Source organism: Leptinotarsa decemlineata, unplaced genomic scaffold, assembly GCF_025532065.1.
Source record: "Leptinotarsa decemlineata unplaced genomic scaffold, Ldec_3_MD MMD2_tig00000035_RagTag_RagTag, whole genome shotgun sequence".
Lineage (NCBI taxonomy): Eukaryota > Metazoa > Arthropoda > Insecta > Coleoptera > Chrysomelidae > Leptinotarsa > Leptinotarsa decemlineata.
The window spans coordinates 23595905-23623624 of record NW_027412540.1 but is presented as its reverse complement, the minus strand read 5'-3'; the positions used below and the strand labels follow the sequence as shown (position 1 = coordinate 23623624).

Below are 27720 nucleotides of genomic sequence, written 5' to 3'. Positions count from 1 at the left end.
TTTTTATTTGAAAATTACGACTTTGAATTTTGATATTACGACTTTGAATTTCTAAATTTTAACTTTGATCTCGAAATTTCGACTTGAAAAGTCGAAATTACAAATTTTTAACTCGAAATTACGACTTTAAACTCGAAATTACGACTTTCTAACTCGAAATCACTACTTCAAACAGGAAATTACATTTTAAATCGAAATTACGACTTTTCAACTGGACATTACGACTTTTTAACTCGAAATTGCAACTTTATTCTCGAAATTACCACCTAATTTCGAAATTTCGACTTTTAACTCGAAATTACGACATTTTAACTCGAAATTGTGACTTTTTAACTAGAAATTGCGACATTATTAACTCGATATTACGATTTTTCAACTCTAAATTACTACCACCACTACTAATCTCAAAATTTCGAAGTCAAACTAGAAATTATGACATTTTAACTCGAAATTACGACTTTTCAACTGGACATTACGACTTTTTAACTCGAAATTACAACTAAAACTATAAATTATGACTTTAATCTCAAAATTACGATCTAATTTCGAAATTTCGACTTTTTAATTAGAAATTGAGACTTTTTAACTCGATATTATGACATTGAACTTGTAATTTCGAAATTACAACTTTAATCTCGAAAATTCGACTTTAATCTAGAAATTTAGACGTTAATATCGAAATTACGACATTTAAACTCGAAATTACGACTTTTTAACTCGAAATTACGACTTTTTAACTCGAAATTACGACTTTATACCTTGAAACCGCAAATTTTTAACTAGATATTACGATTTCAATCTCGAAATTACGACTTTAATTTCGAAATTAGGCTTTAGAAATTTTGACTATAAATTCGAAATTACGACTTTTCAACTCGAAATTGCGACTGATTAGCTCGATATACGACTTTAATCTTGTAAAATTACGACTTAAATTTCGAAATTTTGACTTTAACCTAGAAATTTGGACATTAATCTCCAAATTTCGACTCGAAATTGCGACTTTTTCAACTCGAAATTTAGACTTTGATCTCGCAATTTGATTGATTGAATAAATCTAGTATTTGTATCCATCTAGTTCGAGAGGACGAGCAAGCTTTTTCCGTCTTGAATTCTTTGACGAAAAAGCTGAATACAGTGTCAGTGAGATGAACATTAACTTTTGTCCCTTAACGACGTTACACATGAAGAACAAATGATTCACACAATCGATACAGTATGATAGGTATAACCATATTTAATTAAGAAACATTTAGTTCAAATGAGATCACTTGAAATATTTGTTTACATAAAGTTGGTATCATTGATATCAATTTGATTATATTCACCTTTGCTAAACAAAATTGTCAATAACAGAATTTACTACATAAATCGCAAATCGAAAAATCGATTTTGGCATTAGGGTTATATGAGTAGTGTCACATAAAAAATTTGCTCATGAATAACTTAGGAAAACACACGAGATTGATATAACAACCTTGAATGTTTTTTCATTCCGATAACCCAAAAAAAACATTTACATACAATTGACTGATTGGAAATTCTGAATTGTATCCTCATAATTTATACAAAATCACACACTAGAATCAGAGTTGTAACTTAGTTTGAAACCTGTTGAAAAGTGTTACAGTTTTAGTATGTTGGCCAAGTGTTTCTGTTAGATTAATTCTATGGCAGAAGTAAGTGTCTGCAATAGTATCAAATTGATTGAATATTGGAAATTAGCTGAATTTTGTCAATATATTAAAAAAAAAAGTTTTTTCCATTAACCAGCCTTATAAGATGGCATTTCCGGTATTCTGCTTCAAAAATATATAATGAGTTATACGTTTCTATTGTCAGTTGAGGTTCATTTATGAATATTGAGCTCTACTCAGTTGTAACATATTTTAGAATACAAAGTATAACATCCTTCACGATGTGATGTAAATCAATATATTAAATAAATATTGTATAAATGATAATTCGGATTAACTTCAAAATTCAATAAATCAAAAATAGAAAAATTGTTACAATAAAGTGGATGTTTGAATTAGTTCAAAAGAAATCAACAATTTAGTCTATATACGTAAAGAATTTTAGACATCATTTCTCTTTTTAAATATTGAATTCTTATTATTTATCCTTTCCATCAGTTCACGTGATCAAGATTAATTAGGAAGGAGGGCTAACTATTGAGGTTTGGAAAAAAGCAATACCCATATTTTAATCAATCAATTTTATACAGTGTGTAAAAAGCCAAATGGAATAAATTCATTATTTCGGTTACTAAACATATTTAAAAATTATCGCCATTCAAGTTGCCCTCAATGAAAAACGGACTTGCTATCGTCCAACTCGCGTTAGGAATCATACGTTAAAAGGTGAGACCTCGTTAGTCCTTAGCTCGCACAGGTTTCGACTTCTGAGGATTATCGTTCGTAGAGTTGCGACAGCTGGTTAACGGAAAAACAGATTTTTCAAACAGATTGGCAGCTGCTTTTTTTATCTGCCCCACATGGCCAAGCTCACGAAACTGCTTCCCTATTTTGCTTATTGTTCCTTGAGATATGGGCGGTAAATTAGGAAATTTCTCATGAAATAGGTGAGCTACTACCTGTTGTGTTTGGGTTTTATCTCCATAACCAATCATTTGTAAAACTGTTATGCATTTCCGTTAATCTAACCATTTGTCAGACTTGAAGTTAACGAACTTTAAACTTTAAACTTTAAAATACTGACATACAAAACAAGTTAACAAGGCGTTTTTAACCAACGTTGCCATGGAAATTATTTAAAGTTTTTTAAAGGATGCCACCTGAAAAGAACATTGCTATGGTATTTGCTTACTTTCTGCTTATCAATACCTACACATGAAATAAGTTTTGAGTACATTGCAATAAGTTTTAGGAGTATTTTATCGAATTTCGGTAAACACATGATTTTAATTAATTTTATCTTAATTGTTGCAATAAACTTGAAAGCGATAACATGTTTGAATAGAGAATGGAGAGACGTTTCATACGATATATCACAAGCCTATACTTCCCATTTTAAAAATTGGGGGTTGTCCTATCATTCGACGGGGGTTGAAAGTAGGGGAAGCATTTTTTCCGTTGAAGTATGTCAAATTATAATTTAAATATGACTTGTTTCGGGATTTTCTTAAAATATGTACCGTAACCGAAATAATGAATTTATTCCATTTGGCTTTTAAAACCTGTTTTAAAAAAAATCTGTTTAAAATCTGTTTTTCCGTTAATCAACTGCCGCCCCCATACGAACGACAACTCTCAGAAGTTGAGAAACTTGTGCGAGCTAAGGACTAACGAGGTCTTACCTTTTAACGTGTGATTCCTAACACCTGTTTGAGGAATTCAGTTGCTATGATTCAAATTCTAATTATATTTTTCTCAATGTTATTATATGTGTATGTTCAAATACATATAAATGTACTTTAAAATTTTTTTTTTGTACAATCAAGTGTAATTATTGTATCATCTGAAATTATTTCGTCGATCACGTTGAAATGTTCCCCATAATAAATACCTATCATTTCACAGAATTTTTTGCTTTAATTTTATACGATTACTAAGAAATATTAGTAGTGAAGAAAAATACAGTTAGACTATCTACGGAAAACACAATGGTTAGATTTTGTACAAGAGTCAAACCACAACACCTATATTTTCAAAGCGATTCACAACGATATACCTGTATCAACTTTGCACATAGTCTTTTTTGCCAGTCATCTGGCGGCGGAGATTCCGGAATAAAAACATAATCCGCTTCAGAAGTTAGAGCGGCGACCAATGCTAAATACCTATAACATTTTGGGTAGTTTCACAGTAGACAACAAAGTCGCATGTTCTTCAAAAATAATGAACAGAAAAATAAAAATCTTACCCGCAATGTCTGCCCATGACTTCCATGATGAACGTACGTTGATGAGAGTAAGCTGTACTCACAATTGCATCTACTGCTTCAATAATTCTGTGAAAGTTGAAAAAAAAAACGGATTGGAGATGATATGATACCAAGACTTCTTTTCAAATTAAATTATTCTACAGAAAATGATAATACTGAAGAAGATTTTACCGCCTGGTACAAGAAACTCAAATAACAAAAAGATAATATAAGTACTGTTCGAAAAATAAGGTGAATATGCATTCCATTAGCGATTTTTTTATGTTAGTATCTTTATTTTGTTGATGAGAGGCAGAAAAGTTTGAAGTGTTTTGTATGTTCAGCGATTTTTTACTATCAAAGAGAATTTGCATCAAATTCACTAGAAATGTTTGTAGTGGCATATGGTGATTGTACTCTGATCAAAATAATGTTAACAAGTGGTACACACTTTTCACAGAAGGTCGAGAAAATGTGAATGACGACACTCGCCCTGGACGCCTCAGAATATCAACAAACGATGAAAATGTGTAGAAAGTGAAGAATATTGTTATGGAGAATCGTTATATTATGTGGAATAGCAACCCTGTTGAATATCGCCTTCCGCTATTATTGATTTATATTTTAACATTAACTTTTTCGAAAAAATAAAAACACATTATAATTATTATTATGTGATATACTTTTTCATAAGCGAGATTTTCAATTTTACTTTCATACAGGAGCATACTTGGAGTTACTGAAGAGCAGAAAGGCCACATATTTTAATTATTTTTTTCTTGGAAATTACGACTTTGAATTGCGCAATTTCGACTCTGATCGCGAAATTTCGACTTTGATCTCGATATTTCGACTTAACACTCGAAATTACTACTTTTTAACTCGAAATTACGACTTTTTATTAATTAGATATTACAACTTTTCAACTCAAAATTACGGAATCCCGAAATTTCGATTTTAATCTAGAAACTTGGACTTCAATTTCGAAATTACGACTTAAATCTCGAAATTACGACCTAAATCTCGAAATTACGACTTAAATCTCGAAATTACGACTTAAATCTCGAAATTACGACTTAAATCTCGAAATTACGACTTAAATCTCGAAATTACGACTTAAATCTCGAAATTACGACTTGAATCTCGAACTTACGACTTAAATCTCGAAATTTCGACTTTAATCTTCGAGTATAAAGTCGAAATTTAGAGTTTTTAACGCGAAATTACGACTTTTCAACTCGAAATTGCAATTGTTTAACTCCATATCTTTATTTTGTTGAAGAGGGACATAAAGATAAACTGAATAATATTGCTGAGAGAAGCTGCTGAGAAAAAATTGCATGGCTCATGCCATGCAATTTTTTCAGCAATTTTGGGCTTAAAGCATGTGGCAGCGATGTTGGTTCCAAAATTGCTAAATTTTGACCAAAAAAACCGTTACATGGGCATCGCCCATGAATTTTTGAATGACATCTATCGTGGGTATATAATTATGACATCGAAGCCAAAGTACAATCGTCCCAATGGAAGAGCCCAGGAAAACTAAGACTATTTTCTTCTATTACTGTGGCGTAGTGCAACAGAATATCTTGCCACATGGTTGTACGGTCAATAAGGAGTATCATTTTGAAGTTATGCGTTGCTTGCGAGAAGCAATACGAATAAACCATCCGGTATTGTGGGAAAGCAATTCATGGATTTCATCACGTCATTGCTTGTTTGCAATTTTTTGGCCAAAAACAACATCGTAATCATGCCTCAGCCACCGTATCTACCAGATTTGCCCCCCTGCGACTTTTTCCCAAGATTGAAGAGACCCATGAAAGGTCGGCGTTTTGCGACAATTGAAGAGATAAAAACCAAATCGCTGGCCAAGTGTAGTTGAAGGTGGCAAAATAGAAATTAATGAATAAATAAATATTTTTTGAGAAAAATTAAAATACACCTTATTTTTTGAACAGACAGTGTATATACTAAAAATTCTCAAGTACAATAATTTTTATTTTATTCCAAGAACTAATTGAACCCATAACATATTCAACTATTTTAAAAATTATTAATCACAAAGTATTTTTTGAATAAACTTGTCTTGAACCAATCATTTGGAAAATAATTATCTGTCCCGATGTTGAAAGAATACATATAAGCATGATAAAACACGTACTATGACATTGCAAAAAAAAAACGCAAAACAATTAGAGTTTGAATTCAATTAGAGATAGTTCTTCTTCAGATGATAGCTTATATTCATTAAACTAAAAGAGGAAGCTATGCAAATAAAAGTTGCTAGCAATTTCGTAGATTTTGATACCAACTGATGACATGTTACTATCGTATTAGTTTGCATTATATACATGTAAATGTAATTTCACCTCTTTCATATACTATATTGTGTAACAATCCTGTGAATGATATCTGATTGAATTCCTTAATGAATGTTTGGACTACATACTGAATAGAAAAACATGTTGTTTCATAAATATTATTTCTTTCGTGTAAGAAATTGTTTTGAGAGGTATTTTTTTCTAATCTGTGTTTGAAAGTTACTTCTTTGTAAGTTTATTTCGAAATCAGTTGCTTTCTCCCTTTCTTCGGAAGATTCTCATATTTTTTTAATAAAAATGGAGAAGTAGAAAGCCAAAACCTGAGTTTCCCAAAAATAATTCCTCCTAAACATATACCGATTCCTTGTTGTTTTATTGAAAAGCTTCTACGGTTTCAATTCTTGAATGCTATACAAAAAGTTGATTTCACCACTAATAAACTATGGGTGTTTCATATTTCAGTAAGAAACCTAGTACACATCAATTAGTGTACTAATTATGTTGAAAAAATGATAATAATGATGAAAGCCTTTATATTAGTTACAAAACAGATTATTTTTATGATGATAAGTAATAAGTAATAATAGAATAACATTTTCTTCCCATTAAAGTTGATTCATGAACGCTGTGATATCTAATATACCCCTTACAGTTATATACAAAAATCATTCACATCATTCAATGACCAACATACAATCTAATAAGTTTGCCAACTCATACATTTAAAAGACAACTAAAAAAAGTTTTGATAGATCTATGTCCTTACTCAATTCAAGAATTCCTTGAATTGATTTAATTTTAATTTCATACTATTTGACTTACATACTGTCATAATAAGTTTGATTTTATTTATATGCTTATTATACTCTCCATGTTTAGAGTTTTATTTGTTGTAATGTTTCCAAATTGACTTGTCCTATAACTTTCTAAGTTCCACAGGATTAAGTAAATGATTGATTGATTGAAGTATTTGATAGAATTCTTGATAGACAGTTCATGCTCCCTACTGAATCATATTCAAAATTACCTGTGTAAAGCGCTGTCTGTACCAATGGTCATATCTGTACCGCAAAAATCATTATCAATAGATCCAACAAGCCCGGCAATTTGCAAGACCTTGTATTTTTCTCGCTGTTCAGCAGTTATTTCATTTCTTCCAAGGAGTTCGTCAAGCAGACTACCCCATTCCTGTCGAAATAAATCTGCACCCGTAAGACTACCATCACCTCCAATAACAACCAGATTTGTTATTCCTTTCTGCACCAGATTTTTGGCAGCCTTAAGGCGACCTTCCTTTTCTCTGAAAAATAAATTGGTGAATAGAATCGATTCTCCTTCATTCTTCAATCGTTATTCCTAATCACCTAGAGTTCAAAAATATATAAATAAAAATACTATCAAGACTTGCTCCTGTTACACAACAAAAAAAAAAGGACTCCTCAACATGATACTTTTGAAAAGCAACAGTTTTGAAAATTTATAAATTGATATACAATAATCCATTGAAAAAATTGTGGAAAGTTGGAAGTGTTTCTCTATATAATTACTTTTACTGCGAACCTCAACTGTAAAAAAACTTATTCAGTACAAAAATTATTTTAAAATTGTAAAAATACAACCAATAATCAAATACATGTACATATAAATAAGATAATTGAAACAAATAATGAAAGAAAATAAAAGTTATCTGAATGACAGGAGGAACAACATGTCATTCAGAATAACTTCATCCTCTACCAGGTACGGCTACATCAATCAATTTATTAAATAATTATTAGAGAAAATAATTCACAAGCCATTGCAGGATAGTTGACTTTCAATTCAAAACCATTGCTTATAGTAATTTTTCATGAGGTAGACACCGTATTCATATTATAAAGTTATATTGGCAAAAAACCAAATCTGTCTCTAATAAATTTACATTGAAATGAGTTGTTCACATATAATATTCTCATACTAATTTTAGTGCAGTCATTTATAAACCCACCGAAGCAAAAACAAATCAGATTACAACAGACTTATCACTGAACTAGTGAAGTTTCAAAGAAAACTGCAAAATATTATTTAATTAAAAAGAGAATAAATAAAATAATAAAAAAGAGAATTATAAAAATAATTAAAAAGAGAATAAATAAGAATGATCAATTTGTCACATGGTGTAAAAAAATAGTATGTTGGAAGACAATACAGATAATAAAATGTATATAATAATACACAATAAAAACCCAAGGTAGTAAGTTATGAGGATTCACATCAATTTAATAGTTCTTTGACCTTTGGAGTCTAAATTTGAGTGGTCTATAAATGTATAAATGAAATGAACAAAAAATGAGCCTTGCTAGTAATAATTAATCTGTAGAAAGTACTGAACAAAAGTAATTTTTTGTAGAGGTGAAAATACCCAAAGAAGGTAGATGAGAAACTGTAGACAGTCTTTTCGACAAAAAAATTGCTTCTCTGATTTTAAGTACCTATTCTCTAAGTATCTTTAAGTATTGAATAAAAACTCTTAGTGTTTTAAGAAACATCATCAACATAATTTTGAAGATTAACATATATGACAGTAATTTTTTGGAAGAATTATAGGAAATTTTGAATTTTAGAGAACGTTAAGATATTTTAGATCCTCTATAGACAGTTAAATAGAAGTAATAGAATAAGAACGAGCTCAAACATGGTCCCACATTTTTCAATATTGAGGTTTATCCCTTGACTAGCAATATCACCGATAAACAGATAGCAAAGCAAAAACCTGAAATTACTGAAGTAGCTTAGAATTTGGTATTAAGTAATATTTCTACGCAATGAATGAAAAAACTGTACGTCTTGGCAACTGAAGATGATGAAAATAGAAAAGTTTACCTGAAATCAGCACAACGGGCTGATCCAATAATAGTACCACCTTTGTGAATGATACAGCTAACAGATGACCAATTTGCTTCTATTATGTTTTCACCCCCATCAACCATACCTATTCATAAAAAACATTAGTAATTAGGTTTCTGTCTTTGTTTCCTTCAACTCCATACCCTGATATCCTTCGCGAATAAAGAATACCTTGCAGCCAAGATATATTCCCATACGAACCACAGCTCTGACAGCTGCGTTCATACCCTAAAATGTAGGATAAGGATCAGAAAAACTTTTCCTTTCAGAAATGAATTGAAATCTTACCTGGGAGTCACCACCACTTGTAAAAACGGCGATACCCTTGCCTTTATGGGCACCCCGTTCTATAAATTTTGATCCAGCTCTTTCTGTCATTTTAGCCTAAAATTTCATAAATGTAATAAACAATCTAGTTTAACAATAATATGAAACATTCTAAAGAACAGAAACACCGGCAGGTAGTTTTTCACTATCTAGAAAATTTATAAATTATTGTGTATTAATAATACTTACCTAATGAACAATAAAGAACCACCGAATAATTTTTAATTTCCTCCCAAAAACAAACTCAAAATCAAAATACTGAAATATTTCAAGATATCCGCTCCAAGGTGACCCCTGTCTCCTATTTTACCCTACCAATTTTCTATTGGCTCGGAAAATGTGTCATATTTAATCATCTGTTGGTGTCGACGAATTGAATGGACGTGCCTAGGCTCACGTTTACGGTCTACTCCACTGTGAAAGATTCATGTTTCTGAAACTTTTTGAATTATTGAGATTCGAGATCTATCAGGAATATAATACTAGCGGGTTTCTAGGCATCTTAGTACTGATTAATATTCTAGAATCTGAGGCACGTAGCTTGTTTCTGTCGATTTAGTCAGTCCCGGATTCAGGTAGTTTGCCACTCTTGTAGTAAAAGTAGTGACGCTACACTTTGAAAATATTTTGATTTATTTGAATTATAATAATGTATATTTCGAATTGATTGGCAAGCACAGATTTACAGACATAAAAGAAATATAGATTATAAAACGTTGGCGAGGTCTGAACGTGGACCGTAACGCGGAAAGATAAAAAAATAAACTGACATTCATAAACCGTTACACCATTTTGATTTGTAGTAGTCGACAAATGATCTTCAAATATTGGATCTTATAAAAAAATATAAATAGACGACAGGGAAGCGACAGAACTAAAATGGTTGGAACAAGCAGAACGAAGACAAAAAACTTATTTTTTTTTAACGGTTGCAGTTGCTACTTATCATTGAAGAGAAACTTGAACAGCAAGGCGTTCAAGAACTTAAAACAGAAATTTTTAAACTCCTGAAAATTAAGAGGAAAAATTTTAAATTGAAATCAACATCCAACTCAGCCATCAATGATGAAATATTCTAGTCCATTTATCGTCGAAAGTTTGGGGCGACAGCGGAAAATAATAGTGGATGAAAAGACAAGAAAAATCAAAAGCATTTATAAATCAGAATGAGAAAACTTCTGCGAATCTGTACGATGTGCCATCATGTTTGCCTTGAAATCAGATACCTTCCTCTGGGCCCAAGAAGTACCACGCCAAATGAAAGTCTTCAACTAATAAGTCGGAAACGAAGCAGGCGGAATCATGACAGCTTCAGTGAAACTCCTCAAAAAATATTTGTTATTGGAATTAGACCTAGGAAACGAGGTGGAAATGTTATTCCGATAGTAGTAGGGGCTATTGATTGAGCGGAATTTCCAAGAAACTACTTGTTATCGCTGCAGTATCCAACAATAAACAATTTTATTGTTGGATACTGAATAGATAACAAGGAACTAAGAAAGCAGAAGTGAAATAATTGTATCCGAATATAGGCTCTAACGGCTGGATTCACAATTGAAGAGAATAAAATCCGGGCTGGTGAGCTGTGATAGTATGGAACCTGAAGTACCAAACGTTTCGTCTGCTACTGCGATGTACATCATCAGTGATATATGCGTCAACAGCGATGAAGGTTATATCTCAAAGTCTTAGCAGTTAATGCATATACCACTGATGATGTTTGGCCGCAGTAGGTACTGCTTGTGTTACTGTTATAAGTAGAATTTGATAGTTATAAGTAGAACTTCAAATTGTATTTAGTGGAATAAGTGACTAAAATAATCATTTAGTCATTATTGGGCCTCTTGATCGATCTAATATGTGTAACACTAATGAAACAAGACAATTCCAATAAGAGTAACACGTCACCATAAGAACAGTGTAATTCTGAATGAAAGGTTGGTAATATGAGTAAGTGCGAAATATTTTAATTGCCATGAATTGAATAATCGTTCAATCCATAAAAACATGTTGACATTCTGCTAGAGATGAGGTAGAAAAACCACGACGTTCGTGACATGAACACTCGATGACCCAATGAATCTAGTTCACCTGTTCACCATCAGAATGACATATTCAGCAATCACCAACACGACAGCCATTCGCAAGTTAAGAAGTCCCTTCCATCATAAGACATTTTGAAATAATCAGGAGTGATGTATCTGTAGAATTCGTACTTTTCCTTCAAGAATCCCTATTTCTTGAAATTGGCATTCTGTGATTGTAGCCCGTTATTCTGCATTAGATATTGATGGTTTTAAATTATGATGGATTTATACGACATGATCATTAAAAATTTCCAGATATTTGATTTCTTTAAAATAATTTGCCCAAAGTCAATATAATTTTTGGGAGTTAGTTGAAACACCCTAAATTTACGTCTACAGGGCAAGCACAACTTTATAGATGGCCCAATTCTAAGGGTTGACTAGAACCCTTAGCAGCACCAACACCGCTGTTATCGACTTGCTGGCCACCACCTGAAGGCCTTCTGTGGGTTTAAGTTTCCCCCAGTCAGGGGATATGCCTGAGCTATTGCCAGTTCCCGCTGGCAATCAAGTAGTGGGACAGCCTACAGCCACTCTAATGTTCAATAACTCGCCTAATCCCACCATTGGTCTACCTGTACCTGAACCATACCCTCGCCAGCTATTGTGCCCGCAACTCTATGAACAACTTTACAAGGACAATTCCCAAAAACCATCAGGAAACCTACGACCCCACTAACCTAGAATTAAGATCATTGCAGTTTTATTGAATGAGTTGAAACTAACCTTATGGATGTACTAACCTGGTTTGAGGAAAACATTGCAGAGCTGAACCCAAAAAACCACTTTGTAAACTAACCCAGTTCCTGAAGAGGCATACGCCAGATTTTATTAATGTTTATTGCCTTCCCTTTTCCAATGAACTTATCCCTGTTTTTGAATTTCAATGTACTCCCTTTATACTCCTGAATAGTGATTTTGAGTTTTATCGAGTGAAACTGTAACTTCCAATGAGATAATATGAACACCTCCTTTTTTTAAAGAATGTTCGGCTACATCTCGTTTGACGGTTACTTATACTTCGAAGATACAGTAATACTTGCAAAACCCAAAATTATTATCCAAGAGTATATAGAGAGTCAAAATAGGCAATGAACATTATTAAAATCTGGCTACCTGTCCTCAATTGTACACAAACAAGGTCAGGTAATCCAATTGTGAGAAACCAAGCCACGCCCACCTGTTTATACTAATATTGGATGTAGGCACGTTTGTGGCTCTTTCACGCCTAAACGGATTTAGATGAAACTTTACATAATTACAGCTTATACATCAGAATAACATATAGGCTACAATTTACAAATATTTTTTGTAATTTTGATGTTAATATAATGATAAGTATTTTAAGTAAGTCGGAAAAATTGTTGCTCTCTGAAAGCTATCTCGGCGTGCGCTGCCTATACCGTTGGAGTTACATGCAAATACTGCACCATAATATTGTTTATCTTGAATAGTTCTAAATAAAAGTCCCCGTTAGCATATATCTACCTCTTATGTGGTAGCCACTGTATACAATTAAACTGGATACATTTTTTCCAATGCACATTTTAGAATATCTGTCAAATTTTCAAAAAAATTGATACAATTGTCGTTTTAAGTATTTAATATGGTATACTTTGTCTTTTACACAGAGTATTTGGACGAATCGTTAAAAAGTTATCACCATAAGATTAACTTGACGCAACGCAGTAAGCCATTACGCGTCGAATCTACTGTAAGACGACGGGAGATGATGCGCGATCAGAGCAATGAAGCGCCATCGCCGAGAACGCAGGCAGACGTCTTTTGACGGTCGTGTTAGTTTTGCGAATTTCTTCATAGGTAACATAGTTCGATTCTTGAAGCTGCGTTCATTACTTAGTGCAGTTGGCATATTTTTTCAAGTTTCTATATTTTTAAAGTAGAAATATAAATTACTAGCTGTTGCCCGCTCTTATATTTATGTACAATTGAAGCGACTGAACCTAGAATCTTGAAATATGCAGGTAGGTTCTTTGTATAGCGCAAATAAGCACCAAGAAAGGGAATAAGAAATTTCCACCCCCAAGAGGGAAAATGGTTCAAAGATTTTATTGAATTTTGTCGGTTTTGAAGTTGGAAACCTCAAGTTTTAGGTAATTAAAAAATATTTCAACTCCTTGCTTAAAATGGTCTGTCACGAAACAATGTGACAAACCAAATTCTACGCGGGCGAAGCCGCGGCCAACAACTATTGATAATATAGAACCAGAGTCAAATACCAGCATTTTAGTTTTTGCGTTGGGAACAACTCGAGCACTTTGACCGTTACCTCCTCGCCTTTGATGTCTACCGCAGTAGTAGACGAAACGTCAGACCTAAAAACCTGCGGACCGCGACCAAAAAACCCAGAAAATAGCTTTCACGCAGTTATATCTGGCCGTGAAAGTTTACATTCTATGATCCTATTTGTTGATGCCATGAACATACAAAAAATGTTTCATTAGTGTCCGTACTGAGCAAGATTCTGTAGGAACTCTTGAGAAGAGAATGTCAATAATGGTAATGAATTGAAACAAACCAATATTCAATTCACTTTATTCACAACTTTTTCAAGAATAAAGTTAAAAACTAAACACACTCTTTTTAAATAAGGATACATAAACTCTAACAAAAATTTCGATACTCTTTACAGATAATACTCATCGACTAATATTCAATAGTCTCTGCAGTACTCAAATACTTTTTACAATTTAATTCCTGAAACTGATATATCCATATCATCACTGTCATCATGAATACTGATATTATCATCAGAGATTTCAGTTTCAGTTTCTGTTACGGCTCTTTTCTTGAACTTGTTGCTTCTATTTGAAGCTCCTCTTTTATGCGCTAAAGGCGTTGAGCTCTTTAGGGGGGCAGAGCGTTTTTTTGAAACTTTATCGTCTGTTTTGTTTCGTCCCTGTTTTCCTTCAGGCGTTCCTTTCTTTGGCTTTTCATTTTCTTTGCTTTTTTTATTTCCTACCTTTTTGGGGGGTTCTGAAAAAAATATAAATAAGGGTTCCATAGACTAAGTGACATTATTCATACTTGGTGTCTTAGTTGCGGAGACCTTTTTAAAACAATTCCCAAAATATAACACTGCATCATTTTTTTCTGCACCTGATGGAATTTTTTGTTTGAAGAACTCAAATCTGAAATGAATAGGCAAAATGTACTATAGGCAAATAAATTGATAGTTCGTTGCAGTAGTGAATTTTACTAAATCGATAATAACTTACACTTCCTTTCGATCATCAATATCGTTCAACAAATCAATAAAATAACCAACAAAATAAAGAAAGGCATACTTCATTTCTTCCTTCAGTGCATACTTTATTGAGAAGTAAAGAAGCTTCTTGAATTGTTTTTTGGTGCTGCGGAAATGGCTGAAGGCTATAAACTGCTTCACTAAAAGCTGAAATAAAAATAAAAGAGAATGAAAATCCTCCCAAATTAAAATGTTTCGTTCGGTGACTAGCCATTCACAAAGAAAAAAGAAGAATAAACAAAAAATTCACGACAGTTCTACGAAAAAATACTAAACAATAAAAAAAATCTTTATTTTATACATATAGCGTACTTTTCATTTCAAATAGTAGAATACCTATGGATAAAATCAGCTCCTCATGAGTTGTGAGTATTTAGTAAATTTTCAAAAATGATATTGTTTGAACGTGATAGGTGGCGGCGCTGAAAATTTCAATTGATTCTGTTACAAAATAACTGACCTTCTTCGTTTACAAAACATAGTGTTGTAAATCATGCCCGAAAGAAAATAACGCCGGCCGCCGCTGATAGCCATAAACCAGGCGTGACGTGGCTAAGAGCGCGCGAGTGCATGATGATTCCCCGCCGATCGAGAAGCAGCGAGAAAAATGCTACCGACTTCGACAGAACTTCCGAGAAATTTCGACGACATTCGATTACGATATTGGAAGGCTAGCCACGAGGATATTGAGACAGTCAAGTGGACGATACAGTGCGGTACGCGAAGTGATCTAGTGAGGCGATAGACTTTCAAATAATAGTTGAAGTTTTAGTTGAAATATTTGTGTATTTAAAGTGAAGTAAAGCTGAGTTTGATTATTCAGTGTAGTCAATCATTGGTCAACCCACGGAGAAAAACGTAACAATGGTATCCCTCTAGAACTAAAAGAAAGATTCAGTATTTTCTGGAGAATGAAGGAGAACAATTGTATCAGTCTTGATACATAAAATGTGGGAATCTTCGAAAGAAAGGAAGGAAGAAATCAACTTAAAAAAATCAACTCTACACAAAGATGTGTAGATCATGCAAAGAAGTAACTTTATGACACAAACCAGAAGAAAAAGCCCTTCCAAAACAGCTATTTTCATATAAACATTGAATTATACAAAAGAGAAATACTTTCAAAACAAATACTTTTGCAGAAAAGGGCTATCAGGTACTTATGTAAAGCGAAATGGCGGGATTCCTGTAAACCCCTTTTTCGAGAACATATAATCCTTACGGTTATTTCAATATTTATAGGAAACCATATCAATTGTAAATAAAAATAGGGAGAATTATGAATATACAGCTACAGCCACATACTACACAAGGCGGTCAAATGAAACTGAGTCTACCAATTCCAAAAACATGTTTGGTTCAAAACTCGTTGATATATAATGGAATCAGAATATACAATAAACTTCCCAATGAAATCAAAGAGACTCCTTTCATTATATTCAGAAAGAAATGTACAAAACTATTACATGATAAAGCCTATTATGACCTACAAGAATATTTTGACGATGTCCTGTAATTTAGAATGTCATGAAACTGTGATTGTACTGTGTGTGAAACATATATTTTTATTCGTTGTCCAAGTTCTTGTCAAGTAACCTCTGCATATGTATGTATATATAGTTTATATTTTATTTTAATAATTTATACTTTATACACTTATAGTTCACATCTTATACTTCGTGTTTATATTGATATTTATTTATGGCATTGTGTTTGTAACAAGAATTTATTCTTAAACAATAAACATATTATCAATCAATCAATCAATATATGAACGCTGAATTATAAGGAAAACACTTTTCTCTATTCCGTTTGTAGTCCAAACATTCGTATGGGATCGAATCAGATATCATTCACAGGATTTCTACACAATATACTTAATGACATAAGTAAAAATGATATCCTCAAAATCTTTTCTATATGTTTCTGAATCTGAAGAACAAGATGAAATATTTTGGATACACATGAATAATTGAAATCATATGTAAAAACTTTTTGATAGTTTTCCATTAAAATTTTATTGTACTGCCTTTTCTTGCTAGGGGCTGCTGATCGCCCATAAGAAGCAGTCTCGTTTGTTTGAGGTTACCTTTATAGTATGTTATTACTCAACACTGGACAGGTGTCTATTTTTCTCTACATGTTATCTTTCATAAAACTCATATTATTCTCAAAATGAACTGCAGCAACGACAATAAAGGAAATCAGTACTTGAATTATTCATCTAAACAAACCATCATTCTACCAAGAGAAGAAACATCAACACCCCCGATTCGTTGTGCATTCAGCCTGCAATACCAATGCAAGTTTCTACAAGAAATGGTGCAGCATTAAAAGGATTATTCAACAGAATGAATACTCCAAGAAGCTGGTTGAAGAGACGTTGGGCAGAAAGCAAAGATAAAAAAATGTGGACACTAGAAAGCTTAAAAACAGAACCCCTGGATTTCACATCAGTCTCCTGCAAGTCAACTGTTTTCTTTCTTTGGGAGATTCTCACATTTTATGTATAAAGATAGAGAGGTAGGTAAACATATACCCCTTTCGTTTTTAATCAATTTTGATCTATTACTGCACTGTTATTCATTACCTTGAGATGTTTTGCTTCGTCTGTGTTGATATCAACTACAGATAATTTTCTGACGATTTCTTCGTAGACAACAGTTAAGGTATACACAATAACGAGATATATTGTGTTTTCATCATCTGCCTGCAACATGCTCGATAAAGAACTTTCTATTATGGAACCATAGTCATTGTAATTCTGAAAGAACGTTTATTTGATGAATCTCATGAAGGTTATTCCTAGGCAAATACTTACAGCGTGATAGAATTTGAAAATATTAGCGAGCGCTTCTATAGGCAAAATGTTGCAATGAACCATATCAATATATCTAACAACGTTCTCCCTACGTTCAACAAGTTCCACTAAAAAAGAAATAAACTATCTAACTAAAAATATAAGAAATGTGTCAATTTGCTTACTTTCTCTATTAGATAAAACACGTTCATGCAGAAAATTAGTCAAAGATTTTTGTATTTGAGCATCTTCAATTCTCAGTATCAGATTTTCAAATTGTTTGTTGAACTTCATTGGTGTTTCGAGCTCTTTACTGTACAATATATAAAATTCACATAAGGTTTCATATACCTGAAATGAAAAATGGAGCTCATAAAACTATCATACAGTGTATTTCTTTAATGTCCCCCGCCCCTTTTATTTTTTGAACGGGTCAACTCAAAAAACTGAAATTTGGGATAATGAAATTAATGCATGAAAAAAATAAATAAATAGAAAGGGGGGTCTTATGGCACATCTTTTTGAAGCTCCTGACAAATGCTTCACAACCCAAGAATACGATGTCAATATCTTCATCTACTACAAAATGGCGAAACTTTCAATAATTGCCTGAAAACATTGACCTACATAATCTGAGGTAATAAGCTTGAGGTCAGTTCAGAAGATGCTCTAAATGGTTGCCTTGAACTTCTTGACATATGAACAGCCTATCCGATATTTCACTCCGAACACAGTAACCTCAATATCTCTACAAATATTTATTATTCTCTGTCGTATATCCAACATTGAAGCAGGTTCAGTTTCGTACACCTTTTGCTTCAAATAGTCCCATAAAAAAGTCCAAAGGTGTCAAATCTGGCGAGCGGGCTGGCTATTCTGTAGGACCTCGGCGGCCAATCCAACGACCGGGAAAAGTAGTATCCAAATAGTTCCTTACTTGTCTGGAGTAATGTGGTGGTGCTCCATCTTGTTGGAATACTATATCCATATCGAATTCGTTAGGATTCGCTTATTCTAGGGTTGTGAAGTATTTGTCAGGAGCTTCAAAATGATGTATCACAAGACCCCCCCTTTTCATTCAATTTTTTTCCCAGATGGCGCCCAGTCGCCATTTTGAACGTTTCACCTGTCAATTTCACTTCAAAATAAAGTATTTATGCATTAATATCATTATCCCAAATTTCAATTTTTCAAGTTGACCCGTTCAAAATATAAAAGGGGTGGGGGACATTAAAGAAATGCACTGTATAAGTTCATATCTACTTTGCAATGAATAATCATAGTATACCTGAAAATGTAATTTTTCGCCTCGCAAATGTTGAATCATGTTGATACATGAACTGGTGAACTCATTACACTTATGTAAGAGTGGTGTGAACATATTCGAAAGCTCTTTTGTCTGATGTTTCTGAGCCATATCCCATAAATTCCGCAAATGCCAAATCAAGAACCATTTGCAACAGATCATAAGATTGGCAATCGCCTAAAAAGTCACATTTTTGAGTTTTCGAAATCAACTAAGGTACCACTACAAACTTTCTCATTCACGTCTGCCCAACAGTCACACAATATCTCCCAGGTAAAGTTTTCAGTCAAATTGAAATGGGAAAATAAAACAGCAACTCTAAGAGATGCCTTACACACGTGCTTGGTCTGAAATGAAAGTTAATTAATATACTATTATTCTCTGATACCCTCTGATAAAAGTATTTACAGGGTTTGAAAGGAAAGCTTGCAGTTCGTCAACATGTTTAGTGCACAAAATTTCAGTAGCTTGCTTTATCCTTTCTCTAATAGCTGCGATGGTTCCAAAGTGGTACATGGTTTCTGCCAATTTCTTCAGTAAACCCTCATCCGAATGATAACCAAACAATATAGTCATTGTACTGAAAAGATCAGTACATTCCTGAAATAAAATACCAAATAAACGATTTTTCTCAAAATAAATACTACTTCCATGTCCCCAACAATAGGATTTTGCTTATGAAAAAACTTACTACACAGAGTTTACCAGATATATGATTGGTATTCACCAATGGAAATATCTTGAGCAATTGATTCAAAACTGTAGGATGTTCTCCATATATTTGTAGAAGCTTATTAAATGTCGGGAATAGTTTTGCAACTTTCTGATGTTCTGTTGAATCTATGTCAACGACTGTAAAATTAAAAATAAATTTGTGAGAAATAATCGTGAATAAAATAATTCAACCAAAATGAAAACAAAACACTTTCTTAAAAAAAAAAAACATGACTACCAGGGTAACCTGTACTTTCATTGAAATAAATTCATCAAATCAAATCACTTTATTAATCCTTCAGAACTTATAAAGTTATAGGATAGCTCAAATATAATTTTGTACAATAATACCGTGTTAGGAATCACACGTTAAAAGGTAAAACCTCGTTAGTCCTTAGCTCGCACAAGTTTCTCAACTTCTGAGAGTTGTCGTTCGTATGGGGGCGACAGCTGGTTAACGGAAAAACAGATTTTAAAACAGATTTTTTTTTAATACTTAAAGTAAAATTAAACCAAACATACAAAATATGAAAGATTGTCATGGACAAAACATATCAACTTCATTCAACTCCAGTTTCATTAAATTAATGTGATAGAGAAATAAAATTACAGAAGCTTGAGAAATTCTATGGTATAAAAATTATGATCTAAATAAGGGTGGTTTTGAAAACCTGAATTCTATCAGTAGTTTTCAATCATTCGGGCAGTTTGTTATAAAGTTTTAGCCACAAGTAAGAAGGTGAGTTAGCGGTTATATCATATTTGACAGTCCGTCTCGGATATACCTACACAGTAGGTTGAATGTACTGACGTCTATCAGAAAACAACTACTCCACTGGCTAATACCACGAACGGCGTTGGATAATATCCGATAGGCGTCAGTACAGGAATCTTCACAGAACATTTCCTGCATATGCAATTGGCAATACAAGTGAAAGAGTCGACCTTCAATTTTGGAACGGGCACACTTGCAGACCGGTTTCGGGCTCATTAGCCACTCGTCAATGCAAGACAGTGGCCATCATCGACCTAAAGTCAATGATATTCCATAATTGAAAATCGAAATCATTTCGGAGTATTTCATTCCTTGTCTTAAGTTGGAGCAAACAACAAAACTGTCACTCCATCTAGTGAATGAGGTACTAACCAACTGCATATCAGAAATTTGCCCAATTTCTCTGAATAAGGAAGAAAAACTTTCTTATTAGTTAGTGGGCTATGCTTGAGGACAGGCAGTAAACAAATCTAAAGAAATGAACTGTAAAGTCCGTCTCGGATATACCTACACAGTAGGTTGAATAGACTGACGCCTATCAGACCTACTGTGTAGGTATATCCGAGAAGGGCTTGTACATTTGAGGTTCAATCTTTAGATGTACAAGTAATGTGTCATCTGCATACATAACGCACGTATTCTCAGCAACCGCGGCCCCCAACATCATTACAATATAATATAAATAATAGTGGTCCCAACACTGATCCTTGAGGTACTCCAATGGTCAAAACTTGAGTATCTGAAATACATTTATAATGACTATTTTCAGGTCACAGCACCATGATTTCTGTCAAGAGTATTGGCATATGAGATGTTTCTTCTCCGCTTAGAGCTTTGTTCAACAGATGGAGCTGTTACTAGTTACCAATCTTTCTCTTAGACAAAGGTTTCATACATGCAGGCGAGCTGCGTTGAAATTAATCAAGTCGCAGACACATTGCTGTTTGAGTAGGATCTTTCCTGCACTGAGAGGTAATACCTCAAAACCGGTCTGTAGGAGATCTAATCGACTGATTTCAGCATGGATCTGCTGCTGGACAAATAAGAAACATCTGCAAGACTAACCTCTGTGAGATATTTTGCATAATGTATACAGGATATACTTCAATGACCAACGTGGTATTAGTCAGGGTAGTAGTTGTTTTCCGACAGACATTCCAAATATTTTGAGATTTTATTTCAAAATATTTATTTTCTTATATATATGTATATATATATATATATATATATATATATATATATATATATATATATATATATATATATATGTCTCTCCTTGATAATCTTCAGACTTGAAAAAAAATATATGCAAAAATGTCCAGTTTGTTTAAAAGGTAATGCGAAAACAATAAAAATAAAGTCAAATAATAAAAGATGGATTTCAAAGACAAAGCCTTATCGCATGTTAGGAATCACACGTTAAAAGGTAAGACCTCGTTAGTCCTTAGCTCGCACAAGTTTCTCAACTTCTGAGAGTTGTCGTTCGTATGGGGGCGACAGCTGATTAACGGAAAAACAGATTTTAAACAGATGTTATGAATTTTCTCATTGGCAAAAATGACTTAAAAAGCATCAGAGAGATCTATTTACCTTCTCGTGAAAACGTTCTCTGTTTTGTAGATTTTCCAATCAAAATTTGATGTATGGCCTCCGCTAACATTTCGGCCAAGGCTTCCCTCATTTTCAGATCTTGAATTTCTTTGCCAAGCAAAAGTTTCAAATATAACTGCCAGTTTTGCATTTCCGAGCAACAATTAAGGAAACTTTCGACAACAAGTTGTTTTGAACAATCATTAGGCTGAAATAATAGTCATTAAGCACTCAGAATAATATTGCTCGAGAGGTTTTACCAAGAGTGACATTTTTGCAAGTTTTTCAAGTATACATTCAGAGGAATATTCCTGAACTTGAAGAAATTTTTTAAGAAAACGAGCAGCAGCCTCTGCTACATGGAAAATTTTATCAAAAACCAAATTTGTTATCAATTGGAAATGATGAGTAGATACGAAGTTTTCATTACTAAAACAAAAATCATTAGGAGTTGCTGAAACATAATTATGAACAAGTTACCTCTGTAACAATATGGTAAAAATATCTATTGCTTTGACTGACACTTTATAATCGATGTCATAAAACCTTTTAGAAATAACTTCTATAAATTCTGATATGTTCGGTTTTAGGAACTCTATAATAGTAGGAGATTCTATAAAACGTTCGAATGCTTCAAGAGCTGCATATCGGACATCTTTCGACTGAAAAAAACACAAAAATAAGTGTAATTAATTGAACAATTGTATTTCCCGATTAAAAATGCATACATTTCACAAGGTCTGTTCAAAAAATGAGGTGAATTTTAATTTTTCTGAAAAAATATTTATTCACTCATCAATTTTTATTTTGTCTTTATATTTCAATTCAAATCCCTTCTTCAAATAACTTACCTCGATGGGGTGATGAAAACATGCTTCATTTAAATATAAATAAATGCTATAAAATAATATTTTCAAAACCGGTCGTATAAATAAAATCTACCAGTGGTATTTAGACAAAAGTGTTTTTATTCATTTCATTTAAGTGATCATGAATTACCATAAATAAACAAGTCATCAATCACACATATTAAATAATTAAATAAAAATACCTAAGTTGACAAGTTTACAATTTTAATTTATTAAAATACTTACCGAATCAATAATGAGTCTGTTTAAACAAGTGCAAACTTGCAGCTCACTGATGAAAATTTTTGGAAAATACTTCACCCAAACTTGAAATTCATGTATACACTCTATTCTCATCAGGAGTAATCTATTTTCTTGTAAACGACTAAAAGAAAAATCTCAGATAAGTCATCATGGGACTTTCGAACTTACCAGTTTTTAATGACTATGAAATAGAAATATTCAATTAGACTGTTGAAAACTTTTCTTTGACTTTCTCGATCAATCTTTTCTGATTCAACAGAGCCAGATGAACTTGAGTTGTTGAGACGATGAATGATGTTGTTGTAAATTATCACTAAAGCTGTCAGGATTTTCATAGCTGAAAGAGAAATATATTTTGATGAAGAAGTATCAGAATCCTTATACCTGTAAGCTAATATAACAAAGATTTTCAAACTTTGAACATTATCCACAATTTCCATACCTATAATGACACCAGTATGTCGAAGGACCATCATATTACTGAAAGACATGCACTTGATGAAATTAAACAGATTTTTTGAGAAAAATTTATTGAACAGCACGTTATTATCATATGAAGCCAGGATCAGTTTTTTGAAGAAATTGTAAATGGCCATTTTCATCGTTTTTACAAGGGAACTTCTCGACTCCATAAATAAGTATCTCCCACTACTCTGTAAAGTCAGGCTGTTAACGATGAAAAGTCTTTATAAAATCTCCAATTACCTTTAGTGTCTCATGATCATCAATGACTTCATCAGTTTCCAGTAAAGCAATAATTTCTTTCTCTGAATTTTCCCGAAATTTGTAATACTTGGTAACATCAAAATTCTGGAAATTTGCAACATCCAAACAGAGTTGAATTAAACTGTGAACAACTTTTTCTGGTTTCACGTTGAATTTCAAGAACAATTTTGTAACAATTTCCTACAATTAACCAAATTATAAACTTGAACTATTAGCCATATTTTCGTAAGCACCTGTATACTTAAAGGGTCGTCTAGAATTTTATGATAAAGTGAATGCTCATTCACAGGCTTGTACAACTTCCAAACTGTCCCTACATATTTGATTCTTCCCAAATTATTGAAATATGCATCGTAGTCCTCCTCTGAAATTTTAAAACATTAGCAAATGTTAAGTTGTAGTTATTCACACATTAAATAGTAGAAAATAACTATTTTGAATTGAATTCAATATCCAGGCACTCCAGTGCCTGGATATTGATCCATATCCATGATCCATATCCATCATCAATATTCAGGCACCCCAGTGCCTGGATATTAAATTATATCCGACAGATATTTATGCCAGATACCTCACAGAGGTTAATCTCGCAGATATTTCACATTCACCCAGCAGCAGGACTATGCTGAAATTATTTGAGTATCACCTACAGACCGGTTTTCAAGTATCACCTCTCATCAGTGCAGGAAAGATCTGACCCAAACAGCAAAGTGCCTGGAAATCAATTAATTTCAATGCGTCTTAACTGCATGTATGAAACCTTCTTCTGAGAGAAAGGTTGTTAGCTAGTAACAGCTTCATCTCGTGAACAAAACGCCAAGCAGGAAAGAAACATCCCATGTACCAATACAGTGGTCAAACCATGTCTGAAGACTGTATCCAGCAGACATACATACTTATTAGAAAATACATATTTTGAAAGAGCCACTGGTAAGACAGATGTTTCAGCCTGTTGGGCATCATCAGTACCGGGCAGGCAGTCATCGATTGAAGACAAACTGAGAAAAACCAAGACAACTTTGACCGATCTTCAAAACCGACAACTGCGTTAACAGAAATTTGGGAAGCTCTTCTGAAACGCCATTGGAAAACGAATCCACATGTTTCTGGAAATGATATGAAATAGAGAAAGGTTAATAAGGTCAAGCTGTTGGAAAAAAATATCAACTCAAAATTATCATACAATTCAAGTATTAATCCAGAGGTGGGAAACCAAAAAAAGTTTTTTTCTAAATATTTTTATCTCTGGGAATTCTTAATATGCAATCCTTATCATTGGTATCAGCTATTTGTTTCTAACAGTGTCAAGAAGTCAAAGAAAACTCAAAATTTCAATAATCACCATGAGAAGTTCAAAATGAGTGAGTGAGTGAGGTAGTTTCAGAAGGATATCTTTTTCCAGTTCCTATCTTGAAGAAACAAAAGTATCTGTAGACTGAAAATTTCTACTGATATTTTCCTAAGAAGACTATAAATTGAAGCAAAAGATATGACTTTGTATGTATGGTTGAAGAAATCATGATAAAGGTTTGTCTTACCCACTGGAATATATGAAACCTCGGAAACTGTGGTAGCAGGAGTCAATGACCTCGCATCTTTTTCTTTGGCACTGATGCTAGAAGACTCGAAAACTTCTCTATTATCTTCTGCCTCAAAGACATCAGACAACCGCGTCCTTACAGTTCTGCTAGAGGATATACTTGAAATGTCTGGAGAATGGAAGTTTCCACTTGATCTTATGGGGGTACTTGTAATCTTCGAGTCCTGGGTATCCTGAGTTGTCCTCAGACTTTGGGATGATCTCGGGGAAAGTCGAAGTCGTTTGCTTGGTGAAGCCATTTCAAATCAACAATTACGTTTTAAATTCCGATATTTTTTTTATACAAAATATTATGCACTTTCAACTACCCACTTAAAACACGACGCTAAATGCAATAAGCCATGGAACATTAGTATTTAACGGCTTTTGTTTTCTATCTCTGAGGACAATAGCTATTGGCTGGATACAAGTAATTATTTTTCTATTGGCTGGACAATAGACGCCAAATTTGAATAAAATTCAAATTCAAACTGAACTTCGCGCTCTTAATAAATGATAAGTTGTTGGCAATCAAATTGATTATAAAAAGTTGCCTCGTTTAGAATTTGATACGACAATTATTTTTGTGCTTCTATATTTTTTATATTCAGAACAGACCAAAGTTGTGAGAAGGAATTTTTTGTTTCAGTAAAATCCACATTCCAAAAGTCACTTTATCAAAACAACCGAACTCTTAGTTTGATATTTGACTAATATGTACTACATTAAAATCATCACGATGACGATGATTGAAGAGCCAATAAAATTAAAATGGGAGATATAACTTTTCTCTATAACAACTGTTTATGGGTTTTTAACCATTGACCATATATTGACAAACATTATTTATACTGTTTTATGTTAAGTGTGTATATGTGCCGTTGTGAATTTTATTAGCGCCTCCAAAATGTCTTTCAACTGCTGTGAAACTAAATCAATCCTGCAGTATTCGTATGTGAACATTGTTATTTATCAGTATACCAAAAAAATCTATCCCCAAAAAAGCATAAAAATAAGGTGTAAATAGTTTTCAAAAGATAACATAGTTTTATGCTGAAACATCCACGACGATCACAATGCTAGTGGGATTAGTTCGTTGGTAAAAACGATAAGTGAGGTATCTTGCGATAATCATATGAAAAAATTTAACATACAATGAATCACTTAATGAGTATAAAGATAAAATCTCCGATAGGCTAAAACTAATTGATGATATACGACAAAAAGTAGAAAAAACTATGAAAACTACAAGTTGTACTGGCACCCAAACAAGCCCAGTAGAACAAAAAACTATAGTAATTTCTAGTGTCAAAATCAGTAACAGAGAGGAAGGTGTAAGAAATAATTAATATAATTTCTGCAAAAAGATTAATGTGGACACGAAGAAGATTCCATCATTTCGAAGGGGTATAGGGGGGTATTATTGAAAACAACCTCATAAAAACGAAATCAAAAATTCTTTTATTTTCTGGATACTTCGGGAAATATAGGATATCTTACACATTTTTAAAAAAGACCGTCAGACAATTCAATCAGTTATCAAACCTTATGCTAAAAAGATATTACTGTACTAAAAACGATTATTAAATTTTTTGGGCCAAATGACTACATAATAGATATACATTAATTAGGCGACATATCAAAGGCATTCCCTACCTAATACAAATACATTCATTATGAAATTTCATCATTACCGATATATTCATACTGGAAAGCATGACAATATATTTTATTTGAATCAAACCACAGATCTTGTTATAAAAGACATATTGTTTCATGAATAATTGAAGGAAATCACTAATAAGTAAACATGTTTTAACCCACATTGAAAAATGCAGGAACGAACAATTCGGTTGTCATGGAAATAAATATGAAGGAATTCAAAGAAAGGCAAAATATGAAGATCCAAGCCATAGCATAGCACTCTACAACATGGGTTAGCTGCAGTAGATCAGAGTTCAATCATAGAAGGACGAATAGACAATGAATCTAGTTCCATTTCAAATGTCTCAGTTAATCATTTTTGTACCACCAATTATCACGAATAGCAGTGGACGTTCAACTGAAAACGATATTTGTACTGGTTTTCATGAGAAATAAAACAGATGAATTATATACATAGGTACTTAGAAGACTCAGATTTTCCAAAGTTGTCTTAATAAACGAACATTGATTGAAACAAGATGAATTAGTTTTTGTAACCAATTACTTTATCATATCAAAATATTGCGGAACAATCTCATCTCATGGTGGACAATGATGCTAGTGAAGATCTCCGCGACCATTGATTTGTCTCGAAAAAAAATGAGTTTCCTATTGTGTATTTTGAAAAGTTAAATAC

General features: G+C 32.9%; 2 protein-coding genes and 1 long non-coding RNA gene across 10 annotated transcripts in view; 1 reads left to right on the top strand and 2 right to left on the bottom strand.

The window, feature by feature from the left end:
• The window catches only part of Pfk (ATP-dependent 6-phosphofructokinase), a 41218-nt gene extending 31451 nt beyond the window's left edge, over nt 1–9767 (bottom strand). For 5 of the 7 annotated variants that reach the window (XM_074172056.1, XM_074172054.1, XM_074172057.1 and 2 more), the window contains exons 1-6: nt 9612–9767; nt 9384–9479; nt 9239–9323; nt 9072–9180; nt 7237–7509; nt 3886–3972 (exon numbers count right to left, since the gene is read on the bottom strand). In XM_074172056.1, the coding sequence (XP_074028157.1) occupies nt 3886–3972; nt 7237–7509; nt 9072–9180; nt 9239–9323; nt 9384–9473 (644 nt within the window). In that variant the 5' untranslated portion in view covers nt 9474–9479; nt 9612–9767. Of the gene's footprint in view, nt 1–3693; nt 3803–3885; nt 3973–7236; nt 7510–9071; nt 9181–9238; nt 9324–9383; nt 9480–9611 lie in introns of all 7 variants that reach the window. The other 2 variants (XM_074172055.1, XM_074172059.1) reach the window with 1 other exon arrangement.
• Nucleotides 1599–18002, top strand: LOC141481061 (uncharacterized). The gene is made up of 2 exons (XR_012464728.1): nt 1599–1679; nt 16964–18002. It is a non-coding gene; the product is annotated as an uncharacterized lncRNA (long non-coding RNA).
• On the bottom strand, nt 14052–25934 carry LOC111507589 (cohesin subunit SA-1). Of its 2 annotated transcripts, XM_074172050.1 has the most exons (19): nt 25339–25934; nt 24034–24164; nt 23780–23980; nt 23517–23727; nt 23243–23411; nt 23057–23195; nt 22443–22624; nt 22223–22391; nt 21963–22170; nt 19575–19735; nt 19292–19483; nt 19114–19230; nt 18866–19060; nt 17763–17928; nt 17599–17705; nt 17368–17541; nt 14749–14924; nt 14558–14661; nt 14052–14506 (listed from the first exon to the last, which is right to left on the bottom strand). In XM_074172050.1, exons 1-19 carry the CDS (start codon nt 25637–25639, stop codon nt 14214–14216), a joined length of 3396 nt encoding a protein of 1131 aa, XP_074028151.1. In that variant the 5' UTR covers nt 25640–25934; the 3' UTR covers nt 14052–14213. The 2 variants fall into 2 exon arrangements, with proteins under 2 accessions (XP_074028151.1, XP_074028152.1); XM_074172051.1 differs by lacking the exons at nt 22223–22391; nt 22443–22624.
• Nucleotides 25935–27720: the final 1786 nt, after the last annotated feature.